Source organism: Geotrypetes seraphini, chromosome 5 (genome assembly GCF_902459505.1).
Source record: "Geotrypetes seraphini chromosome 5, aGeoSer1.1, whole genome shotgun sequence".
In the NCBI taxonomy this organism is placed as follows: domain Eukaryota; kingdom Metazoa; phylum Chordata; class Amphibia; order Gymnophiona; family Dermophiidae; genus Geotrypetes; species Geotrypetes seraphini.
In genome coordinates, this window is record NC_047088.1 from 47,909,150 (window position 1) to 47,933,473 (window position 24,324).

Here is a 24,324-nt window from a genome sequence, read left to right on the forward strand (position 1 = left end):
TGGCACGGCTTATGTTCTTATGTTATATTTCAAAACTGAATGGCTCAACGGTTTATGATACGTGACATGGAATGGAGGAAAGACAATAAATCTATCGATATTAAAAGATAGATATGGGACAAGGACAATATGAAAATGCACAAGCATTGGTTTGGTTCGGAAAATAAGTACATGCTGAGATTATAAAAACATTGCAGCTTTTCATGATTCCTTTTTAAAAGAAAACTGCTGCTGTGATTCCTACAATTGTAACTGAGCTGAATGATCATTATCAAACTGAATATGGCTAAATATATGAGTTTAGTCAGCTCCAAGTATCCCCTGCATATGGAGACAGAGAACTCCTTCTTTCAAGAATTAATATGGAAAAGAATGGTAGATAAGATCTTCATGGAAAATACAGATGTTAGAGATACTGAAAGATCTCAGATGAAGTTTAAAAGAGAGAGAGAATTGGAGCACATTAATGCTACATACACAGATAGACTACCTATTCATTGACGTTTTCCTCAAGCTGATAAAGGTTACAGATATTTCAAACAGATAATTCTGAGCTTGGAAATTAAACATTACTGGAAATTTGTTGTGCTAGGATAAAACAGAATATACATCATCTAATGCGAAGGAAATACAGAGATGCATAAACCCAGACTCGAGGGTCATTGGAATGTTAGATAAGGATACTGCGGGACATCTTGATGGAAATGAGAAGTTGAGAGTGAGACTTTATACTTTAAAATTGCTGAATGCAAATACAAATATAATAGAGAAAAATTAAAAATGGAAAAAATTATTAGAAATGTACTGAAGATGGAAGAGAATCCAAAGGCAAATTTTGAATGTTCAAGAGACTAAGGGGCTCATAATAAAAAAAAAGTCTAAAAAGTGGCCTAAATGGCTATTTGGACGATCAAAAAGCCTGATCGTCCAAGTACCCATAATCAAAGCTGGTTTTAGACATATCTAAAACCAGCTTAGGCCTTTCCCCTGCCTCTAAACGCTCAGAGAGAAAAGAGGCATTTTTAGAGGAGGGGAAAGAGCTGGCGGTGGGCAGGAGGTGGGCCGACCTACACCTAGGCATACAACATGTATAACCAGTGGCGTATCAAGGGGGGGAAAATCCGCCCCGGGTGCAGCCTTAGGGGGGGTGCACAGCTGGACAGGTCCGGAAAATTCTTGGGCTGTGACGGCACTCAGCGGCATCGGTATCCCCCCTGCCCCACAACAGCACTCAAGTTCGGCCTCCTTCTCCCAGCATCAGCAGAACTTCAGATCGGCAACAGGTGCTCAGTCAAAAGCTTCCCCTGACTCAGCTTTCTGTTTCTACCCAGGCAGTTCAGTCAGGAGAAGCTTTTGACTGAGCACCTTTTGTCGATCTGAAGTTCTGCTGAAGCCAGGAGAAGGAGGCAGAACTTGAGTGCTGTCACGGGGCAGGGGGGGCGCCGATGCCGCTGAGTGCCATCGCGGAGGGGGGGTGCCGATGCCACTGAGTGCCATCGTGGGGGGGGCCTTGCCGATCATGTTGCCAAAATCGGAAAGGTGAGGGAGAAAGATGGGCCTGTGGTGGATTGAGATTGAGAGAAGGGGACAGATGATGGAAGTGGGGGATAGAGAGAGAAGGGGCAGATGATGGAAGTGGAGAGAAGGGGGAGATAGATAAGGGCAGATGATAGAAGTGGGGGAAAGAGAGAGAAGGGGCAGATGATGGAAGTGGAGAGAAGGGAGAGAGAGAAGAGGGCAGAGGATGGAAGGAGGGGATATTAAAAGGAGAGCACATGATGGGGAAAAGGATTGAGTTAGGGAAATACTGGAGGGGGTGAGGGAAAGAGGTGTCGAGCTGTAGGTAGACAGTAAAAAAGGAAATTGATGAGAGGGTAGTAAGAACATAATCTAGATGGATGCAGAAAATAAATTATAAAGGAAAATGAGGGAAGAAAGGGATTGCAGAAGAGAGGTGTGGGAGAGGGAAGAAGAGGAGAGAGATGCCACACCAATGGGGGTGAAAGGAGAGATGGAAGGGGGAGGCATACAGTTTCTGGAAAGGCATAGAAGGAGAGAAGATGCCATATAGGGGCAGAGAGATGGCAGACAGTGGATGGAAGGAAGAGAGTAACTAGAAGATGAGGAAAGTAGAAACCAGAGAAAACAAAGATAGAACAAAAATTTTCTATTTATTTGTTGCTTTAGGAGACATGTGTCACTGTTTCTGTGGTGTTGCATTGTATGCAGAGTCCAGCTTCTTGCTGGTTCAATTTAACCTTTGTCTATTTATTTCTATTTTATCCCCCCTTTTACAAAACTGTGGAGCGTTTTTTAGCGCAAGCCGTGGTGGTAGCAGCTCTGATGTTCAGAATTCTATGAGCATCAGTGCTGTTACCACCGTGGCTAAAATCCATACTACAGTTTTGTAAAAGAGGGAGGGGTTAGTTTGTGATGACATATTCCATACTAGGCAAAGGTATTTTCTGTGTTCTGTGTGTTCGAAAGACATGGTTTTCTGTTAGGATTGACGGAGTAGAATTGATCTGTACTAGTCTGACTTGTTTAGTTTTACAATGGGTGTATTGATACAGGGCAGCTCTACATCGACACCACATATCCCCCTTAAGAACAGATACCAGCTGCTACAGGAAGGTCCTGACAACGAGGTACAAGAAGTGGTTGAGCAGACGGTTCCGGTTCCAGAGTCCACAGGTCGGCCCACCCCTAGGAAGCGCAGAGTTGTGGTCATCGGGGATTCACTGCTAAGGGGCACCGAGGGACCAATTTGTAGACCAGATCTGCAATCAAGAGAGGTCTGCTGTTTGCCGGGGGCCAGGATCCTGGATGTAACCGCTAGCCTGGGCAGACTCATCAAGCCCCAAGATCACTTCCCTATGATTCTCATCCACTTCGGAACCAACGACACTGCCAGGGGCACCCCGGAGAGCATACCCGAAGACTTCAGAGCCCTGGGAGAGAAGCTGAGGAGGATGGATGCCCAGGTGGTCTTCTCCTCGATCCTCCCAGTGAGGGGCAAGGGCAGTGCCAAGTAGGATCGAGTCCGGAGGGCGAACGACTGGCTGCAGGAATGGTGCAAGGAGATGAACTTTGGGTTCCTGCACCACGGAGAGGCACTGCAAGGACTGCTGGGACCAGACGGGTTACACCTGACCAAGAGGAGGAAGAACGTCCTTGGACACCGTCTAGCCCGCCTACTACACAGGGCTTTAAACTAGGTAAGTTGGGGGAGGGTACGGGCTACCAATACTCTTTTGAGACTGAACTAAGTAAACACTACATTTCTGGGACACATTACAATTCTGGGTCTAGGGGGAGTACACATAGCAATTCTGGGTCTAGAGGGAGTACACACTGTAATTCTGGGACCAGCGAGAGTGCACACGTTGCAAATTGCACTAAAGGAGCTCAAGTAGCCCAAACGGGCATACCCCCACAGGGTACACACATTACCGAGTCTGGGATAGGAGCACACTATAGTCATGGGGAGTCCGGGATAGGTACACGCTGTAGCTCTGGGTCTAGGGAGTGTAGGAGACACGCGAAAAATACTAATGGTGTCCTAGTTGATAAAGAGGGATTGTCCCCACTGAGATACAACAAACACACAACATGGAGGGCTATGTATGTCAACGCCCACAGTCTGGGAAACAAGATCCTAGACTTAGAAACAGAAAAGAGGAATGCCGACCTGGATGTGGTGGCGATATCTGAGACCTGGCTCACAGACTCCCACGGGTGGGACATGGTCATACCAGGTTACAACTTGCTTCACCAGGACAGGGAGGGCAAAATGGGAGGTGGGGTAGCATTATATACTAAAGATGACATTAAGGTCACCAGAATCACAGATGTACAGTACACTGGGGAATCCCTTTGGGTAAATTTGGCCAGAGGGAAGGACAAATGCCTGTATCTTGGCGTAGAATACAGACCCCCCCCCCCCAAGACATCAAGAAGACCTAGATATGGAATTAATTGGAGATATAGAGAATATCACCTTGCGGGTGGACACAATATTGGTAGGTGACTTCAACATGCCCGATGTGGATTGGGTCACACTTTCCTCTGCTTCCGGCAGCAGCAGGAAGCTTTTAAACTCTTTGAATGGAGCAGGACTCAGGCAACTGGTATTTGAGCCAACAAGGGATCAGGCAATTTTGGACCTGGTACTTACCAATGGAGAAAGTATCACAGAGGTCTCGGTGGGTGAAACTTTGGCCTCCAGTGACCACAATATGATATGGTTCAATCTCAGGAAAGGTTTCACAAAATCTACCACACTGACCAAGGTTCTCAAGTTCAAGGACACAAACTTCCAAGACATGGGAGACTTCGTTCACCAGGCGCTACAAAACCAAGCAGACACTGACAGCGTGGAAGAAATGTGGTCAACTTTGAAAACCACCATACAGGAAGCAACAAACCGCTATGTTAAATCAGTAAGCAAACGGAGTAGGAACAACAAGCCACAGTGGTTCTCTACGGAGATCTCGGACCTCATCAAAGAGAAGAAAAAAGCATTCATCTCTTACAAACAATCAGGGACACAGGACTCCAGAGTAGATTATCTGGCCAAGTCAAGAGCCGTCAAAGTGGCAGTTAGGGAGGCCAAATTCCGCACGGAGGAGTCTCTAGCAAAGAACATCCAGAAGGGAGATAAATCCTTCAGGTATATCAGTGACAGAAAAAAGAACTCGGGCGGGATAATACGTCTCAGAAAACCAGACGGAGACTATGTAGAGACGGACTCGGAAAAAGCCCAACTGTTAAATGAATACTTCTGTTCAGTCTTCACCCGCGAGGCGCCGGGAATCGGCCCTCAGCCACAGACAAGGATTAAATCAGTAGACCCGTTTAGTAATTTCAAATTTACACCCAGCAGCGTCTACTGTGAGCTGTCAAAAATCAAGGTCAACAAGGCAATGGGGCCTGACAACCTACACCCTAGGGTACTCAGGGAGTTGGGTGATGTCTTGGCGGAACCGCTATCCGCGCTCTTCAATCTCTCCCTTAGTACAGGTAACGTCCCGATGGACTGGAAGACGGCTAACGTCATTCCACTACACAAGAAAGGCTCCAGGATGGAGATGGCAAACTACAGACCATTGAGTCTCACTTCAATAGTGAGCAAACTAATGGAAACCCTAATCAAACGCCAATTGGATAGGATCATGGACGAGGAGAATCTACAGGATCCCCTCCAATATGGATTTACCAAGGGGAGATCCTGCCAATCCAATCTGATCAGCTTCTTTGACTGGGTGACGAGGAAGCTAGATGTTGGTGAGTCCCTGGACATCGTCTACCTGGATTTCAGCAAAGCATTTGATAGCGTGCTACACCGAAGGTTGCTGAGCAAGATGAGTTCTTTAGGTTTGGGCGACACATTAACCAAATGGGTTGGGAACTGGCTTGGAGGTAAGCTTCAGAGGGTAGTAGTGAATGGCACCCCCTCCGAAATGTCAGAGGTGATAAGTGGAGTGCCACAAGGCTCTGTCCTGGGCCCGAACTTGTTCAACATCTATATAAGAGACTTGACAGAAGGGCTCCGAGGTAGAATAACATTATTCGCCGATGATGCCAAACTAAGCAATGTAGTGAGCAAAAGCACAACAGACAAAAATGCAATGGCAGACGATATGGTGCATGACCTACTTCTACTGGAGCACTGGTCTAGGTCCTGGCAACTCAGTTTCAATGCCAAAAAATGCAAAGTCATGCACCTGGGAAGCCAAAATCCATGCAAGATTTACACCCTAAATGGCGAGATCCTGACAAGAACTGAAGCAGAAAGAGACTTAGGGGTGATTGTCAGGGAAGACATGAAGTCTGCAAATCAAGTGGAGCAAGCTTCATCCAAAGCAAGGCAAATCATAGGTTGCATACGCAGGAGTTTCGTCAGCTGTAAACCTGAAGTCATTATACCACTGTATAGATCCATGGTGAGACCGCACCTGGAGTACTGTGTGCAATTCTGGAGGCCGCATTACCACAAGGATGTGCTGAGACTGGAATCGGTCCAGAGAATGGCCACCAGGATGGTCTCGGGACTCAAGGAGCTCCCGTACGAGGAGTGGTTAGGGAAATTGCAGCTCTACTCACTCGAGGAACGTAGAGAGAGGGGAGATATGATCGAGACATTCAAGTATCTCACGGGCCGCATCGAGGTGGAAGAAGACATCTTCTTCTTCAAGGGTCCCGCGGCAACAAGGGGGCATTCATGGAAAATCAGGGGTGGGAAACTGCACAGTGACACTAGTAAGTTCTTCTTCACTGAAAGGGTGGTTGATCGCTGGAATAGTCTTCCACTTCAGGTTATTGAGGCCAGCAGTGTGCCAGATTTTAAGGCCAGATGGGATAGACATGTGGGATCTATCCGCAAAGATAGATAGGGAGGGTCACTGGAGTGGGCAGACTTGATGGGCCGTGGCCCTTATCTGCCGTCTATTTCTATGTTTCTATGTTTCTATGATGTTGTACTGCTCACTGCATATGTAAGATGCTGCCTTTTCCTAGGTACTCATGTGTGACATGTGGCTTGTTACTAAAAATCATGTTTTTTGTACAGATGGGGGGTGCCAAAAAATGATGAGCCCCGGGTGTCACATATGCTAGGTAAGCCACTGCGTATAACCAAAGATTTTGACAGGTTTCTTAGTCGGCATTTATATGTTTTGACTTAGACCAATTCATAAAAAATGGACTTGCTAGCACTCGGTAAGGATAAATGTAGCCCTCAGATACCTGTGCTGTGCAGTGATCAGAATAATCACACTGAAACAGCTATGTACAGGTTTGCACGTTGTCTTTCATCGGGCATACATGTAATTTTTTGAACTTTTTGATAATTCTTATAATTTAGTGTAAACAACAAACAAAAATTGTGATAAACTATCACACTTATCTTTTGAGTGAAACACTTGTTTGTCAAGCTTGAACGGATGGCCCAACGGGACCCGTTTCGCCAATTAAGGCTTCATCAGGGGTCTAGTTTTTCAAGCTGTCATAATAAAAAAGAGAATATAACTTAAATAGTGTGAAAAATACATATAAAAGTTAAAACCAAGTGTTCTTATTGCATAACGGTACTCACCGTGTACAGCACGATCTGCCTTTGCAGATCTGAAAATGGCATCGGCAAACTGCCAATTGTACGCCTGCGTTATATTTTAAAATTGCAATGACATAATCCAAACAGCGTGATGTCATGATTGCCCAAATCACAAAACTTCTGGAAAGTCAAAAAGTGAATAACTTATAACAGGTTATCAGAAAAAAGCATGCCAGTCGATGGAACTATATAAGCCTGTCGGTTTTAGGGTATCTAAAGTGAAGATCCATCTGCATTCCTTTTGATGCAGTCTCTTTTGGCTGGCACGATCAGTTCAGCAGCTCAGCAACCTACCTCCCCCCCACCGCAACCATCGCGGCAGGAGAGATGCCTCATGTCCCCTATCGTGATACAATCACCCCTCTTCCCGAACTTCCGTGACCTGCAGAAGGAGAGATGCCCAATCTCTCCTGCCGCGGGTTGTGGCAGTTCGGGTAGAGGAGTGATTGCATCACGGCAGGGGAGATGGCCAATCTCTCCTGCCGTGATACATCACTCTCTGTGACACGATCAGGGCAGGAGGAAGCCCAAGCCCTCCTGCCCAGCGAACCAAGACCCCTCCGCTTACATTGGGGGGAGGGGGGAGATTGCCGGGCCAGGAGGACTTGGGCTCCCTCCTGGCCCCATCAGACTCGGCGCTGGGGGATCGTGGGGCAAGAGGGCTTGGGCTCCCTCTTGCCCTGATGTTGATGGGGGGGTTCGTGGTTCGATGGGGCAGGAGGGCTTGGGCTCCCTCTTGCCCCGATATTGTCGGGAGGTCGCAGTGTGACAGGGCAAGAGGGCTTGGGCTCCCTCTTGCCCCGATGTTGTCAGGGGGGGGGGTCGCAGTTTGATGGGGCAGGAGGGCTTGGGCTCCCTCTTGCCCCGATGTTGTCGGGAGGTCTCAGTGTGACGGGGTAAGAGGGCTTGGGCTCCCTCTTGCCCCAATGTTGTCAGGAGTGGTCATGGTTCGACAGGGCAGGAGGGCTTGGGTTCTCTCCTGCCCAGATCGTTGTAGGGGGGGGGGGGTGGATTCTGTAACCGGTGTTGTTGTTGACAGACACCGATTACAGAATCCAGCTTTTAGGTGAAGGACTGGCTCCTCCTTCGCTTAAAAGCTCTTGTTTTGGAAGTTTGGGGCTTAGGCTTTTTTTTGGTTGATTATATGGTGTAAGTTTAGACGTAGTGGTGGTCTGGGTGTTTAAACAGCTGAACGTAGAGGCAGGCCATTATTTTAAAAAACCTCCTTTGGGATGTTTTTTTTATACTGGATATTTTCCTTGCTTCTACTTTCTTTTTTTTTAAATTCTTTATTCATTTTTTAATCTTACAAGTGTACAAATAATAAAACATTTTAAATTAAATACATCACTTGAATTTCTTTCTAGTATAACATCAAATAAATAGATTTATTCCCTTCCCACCCACCCTTTACTTTAGCATTCAATCAAAAATATACAAATATAAATATTCTTTATTATTGATTAAACCTATAGTAAAACTTTAATTCACCCTCCTCCCCCCATTTGCAAATATACTTTTAATATATATTTGCAAATGGTGTCTACTCATTACAATAAGTTGTCAAAGGCCCCCAGATCTTTTTAAATTTATTATAATACCCTTTTTGAATAGCAATTATGCTTTCCATTTGCTTCTACTTTCAACATTTAAGGCCTTAGGCCAAAATGGGACTTAGACATTTTTTTTTTATTAAGCCCCTCTAATGATTTAAAGAATATAATATAACATAATATAAGGTAATATTGATATTGAAGAAAGGAAGTAGGAATGAAACATATATCATTTAAACAGGATATGTTCAGGATGAAAGAATAGTTGAGATTAGCTGTGAAGGAATTAGTTAAAAAAAATTAATAAACAAAGGTATACTAAAATATGAAGAATTACTCCTTTATAACAAAAACAAAAAAAGCAGAATAGATATATTTGGATATTGACTCATCTGAATTATAGATTTAATAAGTTATATAAGATAAAATGCATTGGAAATGTAATTTTATATCATTATTAGATAATAACTATAATAATAGATATTAACTTATTTCTGCTTACATCTCTTAAATTAATTATAAATTATACTACATGGATGAATTAAATGAATTAAAAGATGTTATATTTTATATAAAACTCCCATACGATATAATAGAGGAAAGAAAATAGTTATTGATAAAATTGATTATATAATATTGAGCGTATAATATAGGGGTTATTGAGGATAGGTAATTAAATTTTTAAGATGATTTTAAAGATATAATGAACTTGATAATTAGAAGAAAAGAAGGGTAAATATATTATTGATTATTGAATAAAATCATACAATCTATATATATAAAATTGGAGGTATGTATGTGTGTATGTATGTGTGTATGTATGTGTGTATGTGCCGCGATCACGCAAAAACGGCTTGACCGATTTAAACGAAACTTGGTATGCAGATCCCTCACTACCTGGGATGATATGTTCTGGGGGTCTCGTGGCCCACCTGCACACGTGGGCGGAGCTACAAACATAAAATCAGATTTCACCCATTCATGTCAATGGAAAAAATGTAAAAAGCTGCCATTCTCACAGTAATTCAAAAACGGCTTGACCGATTTGAACGAAACTTGGTATGCAGATCCCTCACTACCTGGGGTGATATGTTCTGGGGGTCTCGCTGCCCACATGCACACGTGGGCGGAGCTACAAACAGAAAATCTTATTTCACCCATTCATGTCAATGGAAAGGATGTAAAAAGCTGCCATTCTCACAGTAATTCCAACTATAAAACACTTTATATGACACTATAACCACTAGGGACATCTTTTCTATTCTACCACAGACACCATACATATAGAATTTGTATGTTCTAACTGTGTTTGTAACTGTTTCCTTCATGCACCCCAGTTCATAATATTATTACATTACATGAGTACTCACATATGCTGAACTAGGCACACAGGTTCCATTCTGAACCGGGAAAAAACTGCATGGAGTTTCTTTTCCAACCTGAGTTTCCACATATTGAGTTGTTTAAATCAATACTGAAACTTTTGGATGCCACTTATTCCAACAGATCTTCCTTTTCAGTTTAAGAGATTGCTAATTCCAGTGAGACTTGCATTCATTCACCACTATAAAGTATCTTTATTTGAATCCATTTACAGTGTTATTGCTATAATTAAATACCCGTGCAACGCCGGGGCATCAGCTAGTTTTAAATAAATAGGAAGCTGTAAAGATGATACATTTAATTGGATATGGAATAGGTAAATATGGAAATTTTATGTAATTTGGTTTTTCTTTTATGATAATCTCATAGAGGTTAGTTTTTTTAAAGATAAGTATTAATTTAATGACTAGATATAAGACTGTGTAATAGATATATTGGATAAGGTATAAGATGAATTAATATGACAATTTAGGTGACTTATTTTTAAAAGAGGTTTTATTTATAGTCTGTCAGGGGTTTTTCACTACCTGGTCAAATGTGTGTTTCCAAGATTTCACTTATATTAAGGGTATAAGGGAGGGTAGGGTGGGGAATGGGGTTGGAATGGGTTGGTTAAGGGGGGATAGATTATATGTTCAAAATTTTAAAATTCAATATAAGTTGAAATATATAAAATGGTTCATATGCTCTGATTATAAAATTTATAATTTATAATGGAGGTTAAAATATTTTCACTGAATGTTAATGGCCTTAATCATCAAATCAAAGAAAGAAAATCTTGTCTTTTTTGAAACAACTGAATGCCGATATATATTATATCCAGGAGACACATCTATCAGCTGAAGAGTCAAAGAAGCTAGAAGGGGGATGGGTAAAGCATTGGTTTTTTTTGCCCCTGCTGTAGGGAAAAAAGCTGGGATAGCTATCTTAATAAGTAAGAAATGTAAGGCAAAGTTTAAGTTGATTGATTCAGATCCCTTAAGAAGATGGATGCATATAGATATGTGCATGGGAAATAATAACCTGGCATTGTTTAATGTATATGCCCCCAATTTGAATCAAATTGAATTTTCCAAAACTTTACAACAGTTGATACTGCCACTGGCTGCTTCTAATTTAGTAGTGGCTGGAGATTTTAACGCTGTTATGGATCCATTGATGCATAAAAAGCCTAGTAAAATTATAAAATCATTAGGATTAGAAAATTTTGCACACTCTTGTGATTTGAAAGATATATGGCGAATACTTCATTCTAATGATTGGGAATTTTCATTTTGTTCACATGTTCATAAATCCTTTTCAAGAATAGATTATATTTTCATTTCAAATCAAATAGTTCAACAAGTGACACAAGCCTCCATAGATCCAATCACTTTGATCATGGTGGAGTGTGGATTGAATTGAAAATTGCAGAAAAAGATGATAGTAGATATGTATGGAGATTTGATAATACATTGCTTATGGATTCAAATTTCCTTGAAGAATTTCAAATAAAAATGAATGAATATTTCCAACTTAATACCTCAGAAGAAATTTCCATGGAAACGTTATGGGATGCCTTTAAGGGTACTATAGGAGGACAGTTAATATCATATTCAGCATATATTAGGAAACAATATAAAAAAACAATTTTCTGATATGGAGCAAGAAATTAAATGTTTGGAATCTAAGTTGGTGGCTTTGCAGGCTCTTTTAAAAGTAAAATCTAAATACAATGAGATTTCTTCAAAATTGATAAGGAAAGATTTGTTTTCTCAGCAAGCTCTGTATTATGGAAACTCAAATAAGGCAGGAAGATTATTGGCGAATTATCTTAAAGCAAAGAAAAGAAGAAATGAAATTATTACAATTAAAGATGAGAAAGGAAATATACATTCTGAATGAAATTGGTCCTATTTTAAATCAATTTTTAAATTTTTATAAGGATTTATATTCTTCCATGCTTATTTAGATAAAGAAAAAGATGGTTTAGAATTTTTTTAATTAAATGTCCAAAAATATTTTGGAAAGATTTAATTTGCAGAGGGGGGTTAGACAAGGTTGTCCCTTATCTCCTTTGCTTTATGATATTGTATTAGAACCCTTGTTATTAGCTATTCAGCAAGTGAAGGAGATATAGGGCATCCCTTACTCAGATAGGGATTACAAGGTCTCTGCATATGCAGATGATATACTACTACATTTGAGAAGTCCAGAAACAACCATTCCATGCTTACTTGAATTGATAGAAAAATTTGGAAAATTTTCAGGATATAAGATAAATTGGAGTAAATCAGAAGTTCTTCCATTTAATGTACATTGTACAAAAGGTCTGTTTGATTCATTCCCCTTTTTATGGAAGGAGGATGGAATAAAATATTTAGGTATTTGGATAAATAATACACTGGAAGAGACAATGAAAGTGAATGAAAAATTTTTATTACAGAAGGTAACAGAGCAGTGGAATCCTTTACATTTTTCTTGGTGGGGGAGAGTTCAAACTATCAAAATGATGATATTGCCTGTGGTTTGTTATCAAATGCGTATGATACCAGTTTTTTTCAGGGGTCCTTTTATAAAAAAATTAAACATATTCTAACAAAATTTATTTGGCTGGGTAAAAAGGCTAGAATTACTTTAGTATCTTCACAAAAATCAATTACAGAGGGAGGGGTAAATTTCCCAAATTTTTATAGGTATCATCAAGCCTATATTTTACCCCAGGGTATGTATTGGGTCCTCCCAGAGCCCATCAAAAATATCCCAGATTGGTTGTAGTTGGAATGGCAACTCATGTTTCCTCTGCAACTATCAAACTCAATCATGAAAGATGTATATCAACATAACAAAAACAAGTACCACACCAAATTGATATTAATAGACTTAATGCCTAAATAGAGGAAAAGATCTCAGATTACACCACTTAGGGAACATGTAGGTATTCTCCCTATAGTTTTGTGGTGTTAGATTTCTTTCATAGATCAAAAAACCTCCATCCTACTCTCATAGCTATTCATTAATAATTCATTTTTTATAAAATTATTTTAAATTATTTTAAATTAATGAAAGCATAATCTTACTATTTGAATGAATCTAATGTAAATGGCCACTAATTAAAATGTATTCAAAGTGGCTACATATCTAACAAAATGCAGAAAAGACAAATAACTTATCTGCGATTGATGAAGCACCTAAAGGAATTAAAGTGCTTTCTTGCTCCAAAATAAAGTGCTGCATGCCATATTGCACAATAATATTCTCATACAGAGATAAAGTGCTGTGTGTTATATTGCACAATGCTCGCCTTTATGCTTTCAGGCAGACTTCCTGGGATATCAGGCCGCACAGTGGTATAAAGTGATAACTGGATTTATAAAGAAAAAATTAAAAACTGGTCTTAGGGATATTTGGAGTATTGAGATTAAGCATCAGATTTCTGCATCTCAATGGCCACGAATTTTGACTTGGAGGTTGAGATGTACAATGTTGGCATCTATGAGACAAATGTGTTTTTTTCTTTTACATAGACCATTCTGGATCCCAGTTCATTTATAAAGGTTAGATAGATCTAAGTCTAATAGATGCTGGCACTTTAATCTCAAAGCAGGGACTCTAGATCATTTATTATTCTAATGTCCGTTTATTTAAACTGAAGCAACTGGTATTGGAGCCAACAAGGGAACAGGCAATACTGGACCTATTGCTTACCAATGGCGAAAGTGTCACTGAGGTCTCAGTGGGCGACAAGTTGGCCTCCAGCAACCACAACATGAAATGGTTCAAACTCAGGAAGGGTTTCGCCAAAACTAACACATTAACCAGGGTCCTTAGCTTCAAGAATGCCAACTTTGAGGGTATGAGGGATTTCATCAATCAAGCACTACAAGACCGTGCAGAAACAGATAACGTAGAGGAATCGTGGTCGTCTCTGAAAGCTATCATTCAGGAGGCGACCAATCGCTATATAAAATCAGTGAGTAAACGGCACAGGAACAATAAGCCACAATGGTTCTCTGCGGAGATCTCGGACCTCATCAAAGAGAAGAAAAAAGCGTTCATCTCCTACAAATATACAGGATCTCAGGACTCTAGAGAAGTCTATTTGGCTAGGGCAAAAGCTGTCAAAACAGCGGTTAGAGAGGCCAAATTCCGAATGGAGGAAACTTTAGCAAAGAACATCAAGAAGGGCGATAAATCCTTCTTCAGGTATATTAGCGACAGAAACCGCAGCACAAGCGGGATATTACGCCTTAGGAAACCAGACGGGAACTATGTAGAAGCAGACTCAGAAAAAGCTGAATTGTTAAACGAATACTTCTGCTTGGTCTTCACCCGCGAGGCGCTGGGTTCCGGCCCTCAGCTGCAGAAAAAGAATGGCTCAGGAGACCCGTTTAGTAATTTCAAGTTTACAACAAGCAGTGTCTACTGTGAGCTGTCTAAACTCAAGGTTAACAAAGCAATGGGGCCAGACAATCTACACCCCAGGGTGCTCAGGGAGTTAAGGGATGTCTTGGCGGAACCACTATCCGCACTCTTCAATCTCTCCCTTAGTACAGGTAGAGTCCCGTTGGACTGGAAAACAGCTAACGTCGTTCCACTCCACAAAAAAGGTTGCAGGACAGAGGCTGAGAACTACAGACCAGTGAGTCTCACATCTATAGTGAGCAAACTAATGGAAACCCTAATCAAACACCAATTAGATAAGATCCTGGATGAGGAGAATCTACGGGATCCCCGTCAACATGGATTTACCAAGGGGAAATCCTGCCAATCCAACTTGATCAGCTTCTTTGACTGGGTGACGGGGAAGCTCGATGTTGGAGAGTCCTTGGACATTGTATACTTGGACTTCAGCAAAGCATTTGATAGTGTCCCACACCGCAGGTTGTTGTGCAAAATGAGTGCTATAGGATTAGGTGACACTTTGAAAAAATGGGTTGGGGACTGGCTTAGTGGTAGGCTTCAGAGGGTGGTGGTGAACGGTACCCCCTCCGTAACGACGGCAGTGATCAGCGGAGTGCCACAGGGCTCGGTCTTAGGCCCGATCCTTTTCAATATCTTTATAAGGGACTTGGCTGAGGGGCTTTGCGGTAAAATAACGTTATTCGCCGATGACGCCAAACTATGTAATATAACAAGCAAGAGCACAACGAACAATATGAAACACGACCTACTCCTATTGGAGCAATGGTCAAGGACCTGGCAACTGAGTTTCAATGCCAAGAAATACAAAGTCATGCACCTCGGCAGTCAAAATCCATGCGAGACTTACACCCTAAATGGTGAGATCCTAGCAAGGACTGTTGCAGAACGGGACTTAGGGGTGATCATCAGTGAAGACATGAAGACTGCCAATCAAGTGGAGCGGGCTTCATCTACGGCTAGGCAGATCATAGGATGTATACTTAGGAGTTTCGTCAGCCGTAAGCCTGAAGTCATTATGCCGTTGTATAGATCCATGGTGAGGCCCCATCTGGAATATTGCATGCAATTCTGGAGGCCTCATTACCGCAAGGATGTACTGAGGCTTGAGTCAGTCCAGAGAATGGCCACCCAGATGGTCTCAGGACTCAAGGATCTCCCGTACGAGGAACGGCTGGATAAACTGCGGCTATACTCACTCGAGGAACGCAGAGAGAGGGGAGATATGATCGAGACGTTCAAGTACCTCACGGGCCGTATCGAGGTAGAAGAGGATTTCTTTTTTTTCAAAGGTCTGATGGCGACAAGAGGACATCCATGGAAAATCAGGGGGGGGGGAAGTTGCACGGCGACACCAGGAAATACTTTTTCACCGAAAGAGTGGTTGATCGCTGGAATAGACTTCCACTTCAGGTGGTCGAGGCAAGCAGCGTGCCTGATTTTAAGAAGAAATGGGATCGTCACGTGGGATCTCTGCACAGAGTTAAATAGGGGAGGGTCATTGGGGTGGGCAGACTAGATGGGCCGCGGCCCTTATCTGCCATCTTTTTCTATGTTTCTATGTTTCTATTTTCATTTTTGGACATCAATATGGGGCCAAATAAATTGTTTTGTTGTTTAAATCTTTTATTAATTTTTCAAAGTTAACAAAAATGCAGTACAGTATCGACACAAACAGCATTATTCATATATGCATTTATAATCAATCAAAATCCCCATATCGTGATAACCCCCCACCCAACCAATACCTTGCAAGAGAATAAAACCATGACATAAATATCTCTCTCCCACCCTCCCTCCCCCTGGGTATGTATGCAATATATCAACAGGATCAAAGGGGGGGGGGAAAAAACCCAATTATAACGCATCCATAAAAGATATCAAAGGGCCCCAGATTAACTTAAATCTCTTAGTATGACCCATTATATCTGCATTCATTTTTTCAAATCTATAAGTTAAGCATAAACTTGCCCACCAAAAATTAAAGTTAAGGCGATCCCAGTTCTTCCAGTTACGCGTAATCATTTGTATGGCTACCCCGGTCATGATAAGGAAAAGCCGTCCTCTATATATGTCCAATGAGGGCTTCAGATATAACATCGTCCCACATATGACTGCCTCATATGTCAAAGGAATCGATGCCTCAAGTATAGCATTAATCTGTCCCCATATCAACTTCCAGAATTTGAACATTAAAGGACAATAGAACAACAGATGATCCAGCGTCCCTATATCAAGATGACAATGCCAGCATCTATTAGACTTAGAACTATCTAACTTTTGTAAACGAACAGGGGTCCAAAAAGTTCAATGCAATAAGAAAAACCATGTTTTTCTCATAGATGCTGACGTTGTACATCTCATCCTCTGAGTCCAAATTCGTGACTATCGAGATGCAGAAATGTACTGCTTTATCTCAATGTTCCAAATTTCTCTAAGACTATTTTTCGGTTTCTTATTCAAAAATTCAGAAATTAATTTATACCACCTGGCGGCCTGATGTCCCAGCAAATCTGTCTGGAAGCATAGGACCTACAACTATAATAGTTTTTAAAATTCTGCCATTCAGGGAACCCACTCTGAATGGCCTGCTTCAGCTGCAACCATCTATAATTTTGAGATTTTGAAATTCCAAATGACTGTTGCAGCAGTGAAAAATCCAGCAGTTTCCCATTAGATATAATATCATCTAATGTTCGAATGCCTGCCTGCATCCAATGCTTCCAGGAGATCCCAGACCCACCTATTTGAACTTTAGAGTTTAACCATAAAGATTGATAAGTAGATTTTTCCACTGGAACATCCGTTAATTTATTAATAAATTTCAATGTTTTCCATGTATCAAATAAAATACTATTGTCCTTAACATATCTAGGCAATTTATATTCAGAACATGAAACAATCGCATTGGGGACATGAGTTGCCATTCTAAATACAGCCAATCAGGAAGATGTTCCATGAGCTCAGGAAGGATCCAACACATACCCTGCCGCATGATAAAAGCTTGATGACATCTGTAGAAATTTGGGAAATTTACCCCACCCTCAACAATTGGTTTTTGCAATGACACTAAAGCTATTTTAGCAGTTTTACCCAGCCAAATAAATTTAGTGATAATACTATTTAGTTTTTTATAAAAGGACCTGGCAATATCCCCATTTGATAACAAACCACAGGCAAAACCATCATCTTTACAGTTTGTAATCTCCCCTACCAAGAAAGATGTAAAGGATTCCAATGCTTACACATTTCTTTGACTTTCTGCAATAAAGATTTCTCATTTACTGTCATTGTGTCTTCCAGAGTCTTTTGTATCATTATACCTAAATATTTTATCCCTTCTTCCTTCCAAAGGAATGGGAATGTATCAAATAATCCTTTTGTACAATGTACATTTAGTGGAAGAACTTCGGATTTACTCCAATTTATTTTATAACCAGAAAATTTACCAAATCTTTCAATCAATTCCAGTAAATGAGGAATGGTGGATTCAGGATTCTTCAAATGAAGCAAAATATCATCTGCATAAGCAGAGACCTTATATTACCAACTGAATAAGGAATACCCTGTATCTCATTTCCTTATAGAATAGTCAATAGCAAAGGTTCCAGTACAATATCAAACAACAAAGGAGATAATGGACACCCCTGTCTAACTCCCCTCTCCAGATAAAAACGTTCTGAAAAAGTATTATTAATATATATTCTGGCAGAAGGGGAACTATACAAGGTTTGCATCATTTGTATAAATCCAGAACCAATACCAAACCAATCCATTGCTTGATACATAAAAGTCCATTCCACAAGATAAAAGGCTGTCTCTGCATCCAAAGATACAGAAAAGGCTGGATTTTCCATGGTTTTTGCTAAATTTAACATGTGGAAAGCCAGTCTGGTGTTATTTGAAGAATGTCTTTGAGCAATGAACCCTGTTTTGTGCATACCAATCATATAAGGGAGAGCCTTGGCTAATCTTAAAGCCAATATCTTAACCAGAAGTTTTCCATCCACATTAATTAAAGAAATAGGCCTGTAATTTGAAACCAACATGGGATCTCTATTTGGCTTTGGCAAAACTATGCTCAAAGATTTAGCCATAGACCCTGAAATACAACCTCTATTTAGTTGTAATTGATATAATTTTAAAAGATTTGGTAAAAGTAAGTTTTGAAATGATTTGTAAAACTCCACTGTGAATCCATCACCACCCGGAGTGGATCCAACTCTGAGGGACTTCAATGCTGTCTGAAGCTCTTGTAATGATATAGGAGCATCAAGATTCCTCTTTATATGTTCAGGAATTTTTGGTCTCTGAATCAACTTTAAAAATTCTAATCCTTCCACTTCTTTATTAGAACAGAGCTCAGAAGAATATAAGACTTTATAAAATTTCAAAAATTATTTCAAAATATCTCCAATTTGAGAATGAGTATTACCCTTCTCATCTTTAATAGCCACAATTTTAACTTTTTCTTTTTTTAGCTGTAAGATAATTAGCCAATAATCTTCCCGCTTTATTTGAGTTTCCATAATACAAAGCTTGTTGAGAAAACAAATCTTTTCTAGCATATTGTGAGGAAATCTCATTGTATTTATATTTAGCTTTCAAGAGGGCTTGCAAAGTAGTATATTCCCAATTGGAAGCCAATTGTAATTCTAAGGATTGAATCTTTTGTTCCAGATTAGAAAGTTCTAATTTAAGCAATTTCTGCATGTGTGCCGCATAAGAAATTATTTGCCCTCTTATTGTAGCTTTAAAAGCATCCCAAGTGATTTCCAATGAGATTTCCTCTGAGGTATTAAATTGAAAATATTCAACCATTTTTTGTTTTATTTCTTCAAGAAAGTTTGAATCCGCAAGCAGTATATAACTGAATCTTCAGACAGGTCTAGAAGTGTCTACTTCATTGAACTGACCTTCGATCCAGATTCCTGCATGATCCGTCAGAATCGGATCTATACTAGCTTTTATAACTCAAGGTCTTAAGTTATCTGAAACAAAGAAATAATCGATTCTAGAAAATGATTTGTGAACTTGGGAGCAAAATGAAAATTCCCGAGCTTTATAATGAAACAATCTACCAAATTATCTAAACCAAGAGATTTTAATTGTTTACTAGGCTGCTTATCTAACAAAGAATCCATAACAGCATTGAAGCCACCAGCTACAATTAGATTAAATGAAGCCTGAGACAGAATCAAATGTTGGAGTTTCTTAATAAAAATCACATTCATAAGCTTCAGGGTATCTTTTCCTGAGGTCATATCAATATGAATCCATCTTCCCAAAGGGTCTGCCTTAACATTACCAAATGAAGCAGAGCATTTCCTATTAACCAGGATAGCCACACCAGCCTTCTTACCCACTGCAGGAACAAAAAAAACAGTGTTTCACCCAGCCACCCTCCAGCTTCCTGGCCTCAGATGAAGAAAGATGTATCTCCTGCAAGAAATAAACATAAGCCTGCTGTTTTTTAATAAAATTCATTATTTTTACCCTTTTTATGGGGTGATTAAGCCCATTTACATTTAGCAAATAAAATTTCATAGCCATTTGAATTGATTAAATTCTAAAAATCCATAATCCGTTAATACCTGAATAATTATCACACACATCCCTATCCCCAAGTCAACCCACCCCACTCCCACCCCATCCATTTAATTAAATATTTCATAGTGTACTCAGACTCGTCTGATCAGAACCCAGCTACCCACCTCCCTCCCTTGCATTCTTTTAACTATGTTAATGAAAGTGTCAAATAACAACCATCAGAAACTCCATTCATATTAATGAAAAATTGAATCAATTACAAAATAACCAACCTCCCTTAAATGAGAACAATAATGATTAGTTATATAATTAATCACCCCATAAATAATAAATGAATTAATATTAAGCATAAAATTAATTACTAAAAAAATTTTCATAAATAATTCTTATAATCTCAATTCATGAAAATATAATCCTAACCCCCGAAAGATCTATTATTTCCCTTGTAAGTTGAAGTAAAACAACTATTAATGATTACAAATATCTAATAATCCCTTAAAGCTCTTGCTCATACATTCATAAATTAATTAAAAAATTTAATAGCTTAAACCGCATATAAAAACATCTTGAATCAAATAATGAATTAAAAAATTTACTCTTTGGTTCTTGGGCAGTTTTCTGATATTTCCTTGTACATTGGGGTTCAAGAGGAAGGGTTTGTGTCAATTTTGATTAATAATTCTGTGGTTGACAAAGAGCATGAATTCTGTGGTTAATAAAATTTTGAGATTTACCGTATTTTCGCGGATATAACGCGCGCGTTATACGTGATTTTACGTACCGCGCATACCCCTCGCGCGTTATATGCCTGAGCGCGGTATACAAAAGTTTTTAAACATAGTTCCCACCCCGCCCGACGCCCGATTCACCCCCCCAGCAGGACCGCTCGCACCCCCACCCCGAACGACCGCTCGCACGCGCTCCCACCCGCACCCGATCGGAGCCCAAGCCCTCTTGCCCGGCCGACTCCCCGACGTCCGATACATCCCCCCCCCGGCAGGACCACTCGCACCCTCACCCCGAAGGACCGCCGACTCCCCAACAATATCGGGCCAGGAGGGAGCCCAAACCCTCCTGGCCACGGCGACCCCCTAACCCCACCCCGCACTACATTACGGGCAGGAGGGATCCCAGACCCTCCTGCCCTCGACGCAAACCCCCTCCCCCCAATGACCGCCCCCCCCCAAGAACCTCCGCCCGTCCCCCAGCCGACCCGCGACCCCCCTGGCCGACCCCCACGACACCCCCACCCGCCTTCCCCGTACTTTGTGTAGTTGGGCCAGAAGGGAGCCCAAACCCTCCTGGCCACGGCGACCCCCTAACCCCACCCCGCACTACATTACGGGCAGGAGGGATCCCAGGCCCTCCTGCCCTCGACGCAAACCCCCCTCCCCCCCAACGACCGCCCCCCCCCAAGAACCTCCGACCGCCCCCCCAGCTGACCCGCGACCCCCCTGGCCGACCCCCACGACCCCCCCACCCCCCTTCCCCGTACCTTTGGAAGTTGGCCGGACAGACGGGAGCCAAACCCGCCTGTCTGGCAGGCAGCCAACGAAGGAATGAGGCCGGATTGGCCCATCCGTCCTAAAGCTCCGCCTACTGGTGGGGCCTAAGGCGCGTGGGCCAATCAGAATAGGCCCTGGAGCCTTAGGTCCCACCTGGGGGCGCGGCCTGAGGCACATGGGCCAAACCCGACCATGTGTCTCAGGCCGCGCCCCCAGGTGGGACCTAAGGCTCCAGGGCCTATTCTGATTGGCCCACGCGCCTTAGGCCCCACCAGTAGGCGGAGCTTTAGGACGGATGGGCCAATCCGGCCTCATTCCTTCGTTGGCTGCCTGCCGGACAGGCGGGTTTGGCTCCCGTCTGTCCGGCCAACTTCCAAAGGTACGGGGAAGGGGGGTGGGGGGGTCGTGGGGGTCGGCCAGGGGGGTCGCGGGTCGGCTGGGGGGGAGGGGGGTTTGCGTCGAGGGCAGGAGGGCCTGGGATCCCTCCTGCCCGTAATGTAGTGCGGGGTGGGGTTAGGGGGTCGCCGTGGCCAGGAGGATTTGGGCTCCCTCCTGGCCCAATATTGTCGGGGAGTCGGCGGTCCTTCGGGGTGGGGGTGCGAGTGGTCCTGCCGAGGGGGGAGAAGAATCGGACGTCGAGGGGGGGCATCAGGCTTTCAGGATGGGGACAGGACTTCAAGGGGGGACAGGCAGACCTTCAAGGGGGGACAGGCAGACCTTCAAGGGGGGACAGGACTTCAAGGGGGACAGGCACGGAGAGGCGGGGCAGTGCACCGAAAGTCAGGGCGGGTGAACGGTGAGTCGGGGCAACCAGAGGAGAGTCGGGGCAGTGCACCGAAAGTCAGGGTGAGTCGGGGCAACCAGAGGAGAGTCGGGGCAGTGCACCGAAAGTCAGGGTGAGTCGGGGCAACCAGATGAGAGTCGGGGAGGGCGAAAGGAGAGTCGGGGTGGCCAGAGGAGAGTCGGGGAGAGCGAAAGGAGAGTCGGGGTGGCCAGAGGAGAGTCGGGGAGAGCGAAAGGAGAGTCGGGGTGGCCAGAGGAGAGTCGGGCAGCATGCGCGTTATATGCCTGAGCGCGGTATAGAAAAGTTTTTGTACATATCATCGTGATTTCTGCGCGCTATACCCCTGTGCGCGTTTTACAATGGTGCGCGTTATATCCGCGAAAATACGGTAAGTTATTTGGCTTTGGGGTATAGTGAGGGTTGCCAAATAAATTATTTATTGGAAAACCCAGTTGCGTTATCGTATGATACTGTTTTATTTGGCATGTCAATGAGGGCTAGAAGCCAAATATCATCTAAGAACAACAAGCTTCTACTAATTATGACAGGAGTTGCCGTACAACAAATAACAAGTAATTGTAAAAATTGGAAGAGACTTAACTACAGTTTTTGGTGGAATTCGTTGTGTCACATATATAAAATGGAAAAAAATAATATCTATACAGAAAGGGAATTAAAAAATATTTCAAGATGTATGGGGACCATTAACAAATTACTGCAATGAATAGATTTCATTTTTCCCTTAATAGTATAAGTTCAAGATAGGGAGAAGGGGTTAATTTAAAAGCTTTTTATTAATGGGAAGAAACATAGGAAAGTATATATTAAATGATATAAGTGTTTAATACATAATATGAAAAGGGTGGGAGGGAGGGAGATAAACTTTATAATTTGATTTATGGTTGATTATTAAGTGTTTTATCTAAGTTTAAATGATACAATTATTGTAAGTTTGAAAAATGAATAAAGAATTTATAAAAAAAAAGAAATATAGAAGGGTTGATTACAAGTATTTTTATGAGGTGTTTGTAAATTGGAAAGTGGGTGGGAGAAAATAAGTCTTGTTTTTATTCTATTAAGTATATTGTGCTGTAATGATAATAATTTATGTAAATGCATCTTCTTTTGCGCACAATTGATGTTCTAAAAATGAATAAATATTTTTTTTAAAAAAAAAGCACAAAGAAGGTTAATTTTATAATCTTTAATTAAACCGTGTTTTTTTCAGGTACATTTCTTATTCCATATACAGTGATGCTGGCAATTGCTGGTTTGCCTTTGTTCTTCCTAGAATGCTCTCTTGGACAATTTGCCAGTTTGGGACCAATTTCAGCATGGAGACTGGCACCAATATTTCAAGGTCAGTGATATTTTGTTTTTCATTTCTGTCCTTTTGACATTATCAATAAAAATCAATTGATTGAATCAGCTTTAATTAAAAAATATTAGATTAGTAGAGAACACCACAGAAATTAGGCTACTTGCAAAACAAGATAGGATGAAGAAGGAATTGAGGTTTGAGGGTAAAAAGACAGAAGGAAAGAAACTCCCTGATTTTATTAACACTCACTTAGGTTCCATAGACATCTCAGACCACACCTGAGCAGAGGTAACGTGGACCAATGTTTTTTCTCAAAATAAAAATGCCCCGTGACTTATATAACGACCCAAAATTTCTAGATTATTTATTAGAGAAATGGTATATAAATAAAATAACAGGGAACATATGGAGACCCCTACTCTTTTCTGGAAAACTGCTAAAGTGGTCATAGAGGGAGAAATTATATCCTACACCAGCTTTCAGAGAAAAGCACACCATTGAGAAGTACTGAAATTAGAACATGCTGTGACATACTTGTGAATGCGATATAGGATATCTCATTCTTTGACTGTTAAAGCTCAATTAGAGACTTGGCACTACTTCATCAAAGGGCGAAGAGATCTATATCTCACTGTAAATACAAACTGTATAAATTTGCCAACAAATATAGTAATCTGTGGGTCAAATTTATAAAACAGCAGGAGCAGTCTTCT

The 24,324-nt window shown here is 41.6% G+C and overlaps 1 protein-coding gene across 2 annotated transcripts in view; it reads left to right on the plus strand.

Annotated features, from left to right (window-relative positions):
- Window positions 1-24,324, plus strand: part of LOC117361374 (sodium- and chloride-dependent neutral and basic amino acid transporter B(0+)-like) — a 284,301-nt gene that overhangs the window by 49,880 nt on the left and 210,097 nt on the right. For both annotated transcript variants that reach the window (XM_033946600.1, XM_033946601.1), the window contains exon 5: window positions 23,519-23,650. In XM_033946600.1, coding sequence (XP_033802491.1) covers window positions 23,519-23,650 — 132 coding nt within the window. The remainder of the gene's footprint in view (window positions 1-23,518; window positions 23,651-24,324) is intronic.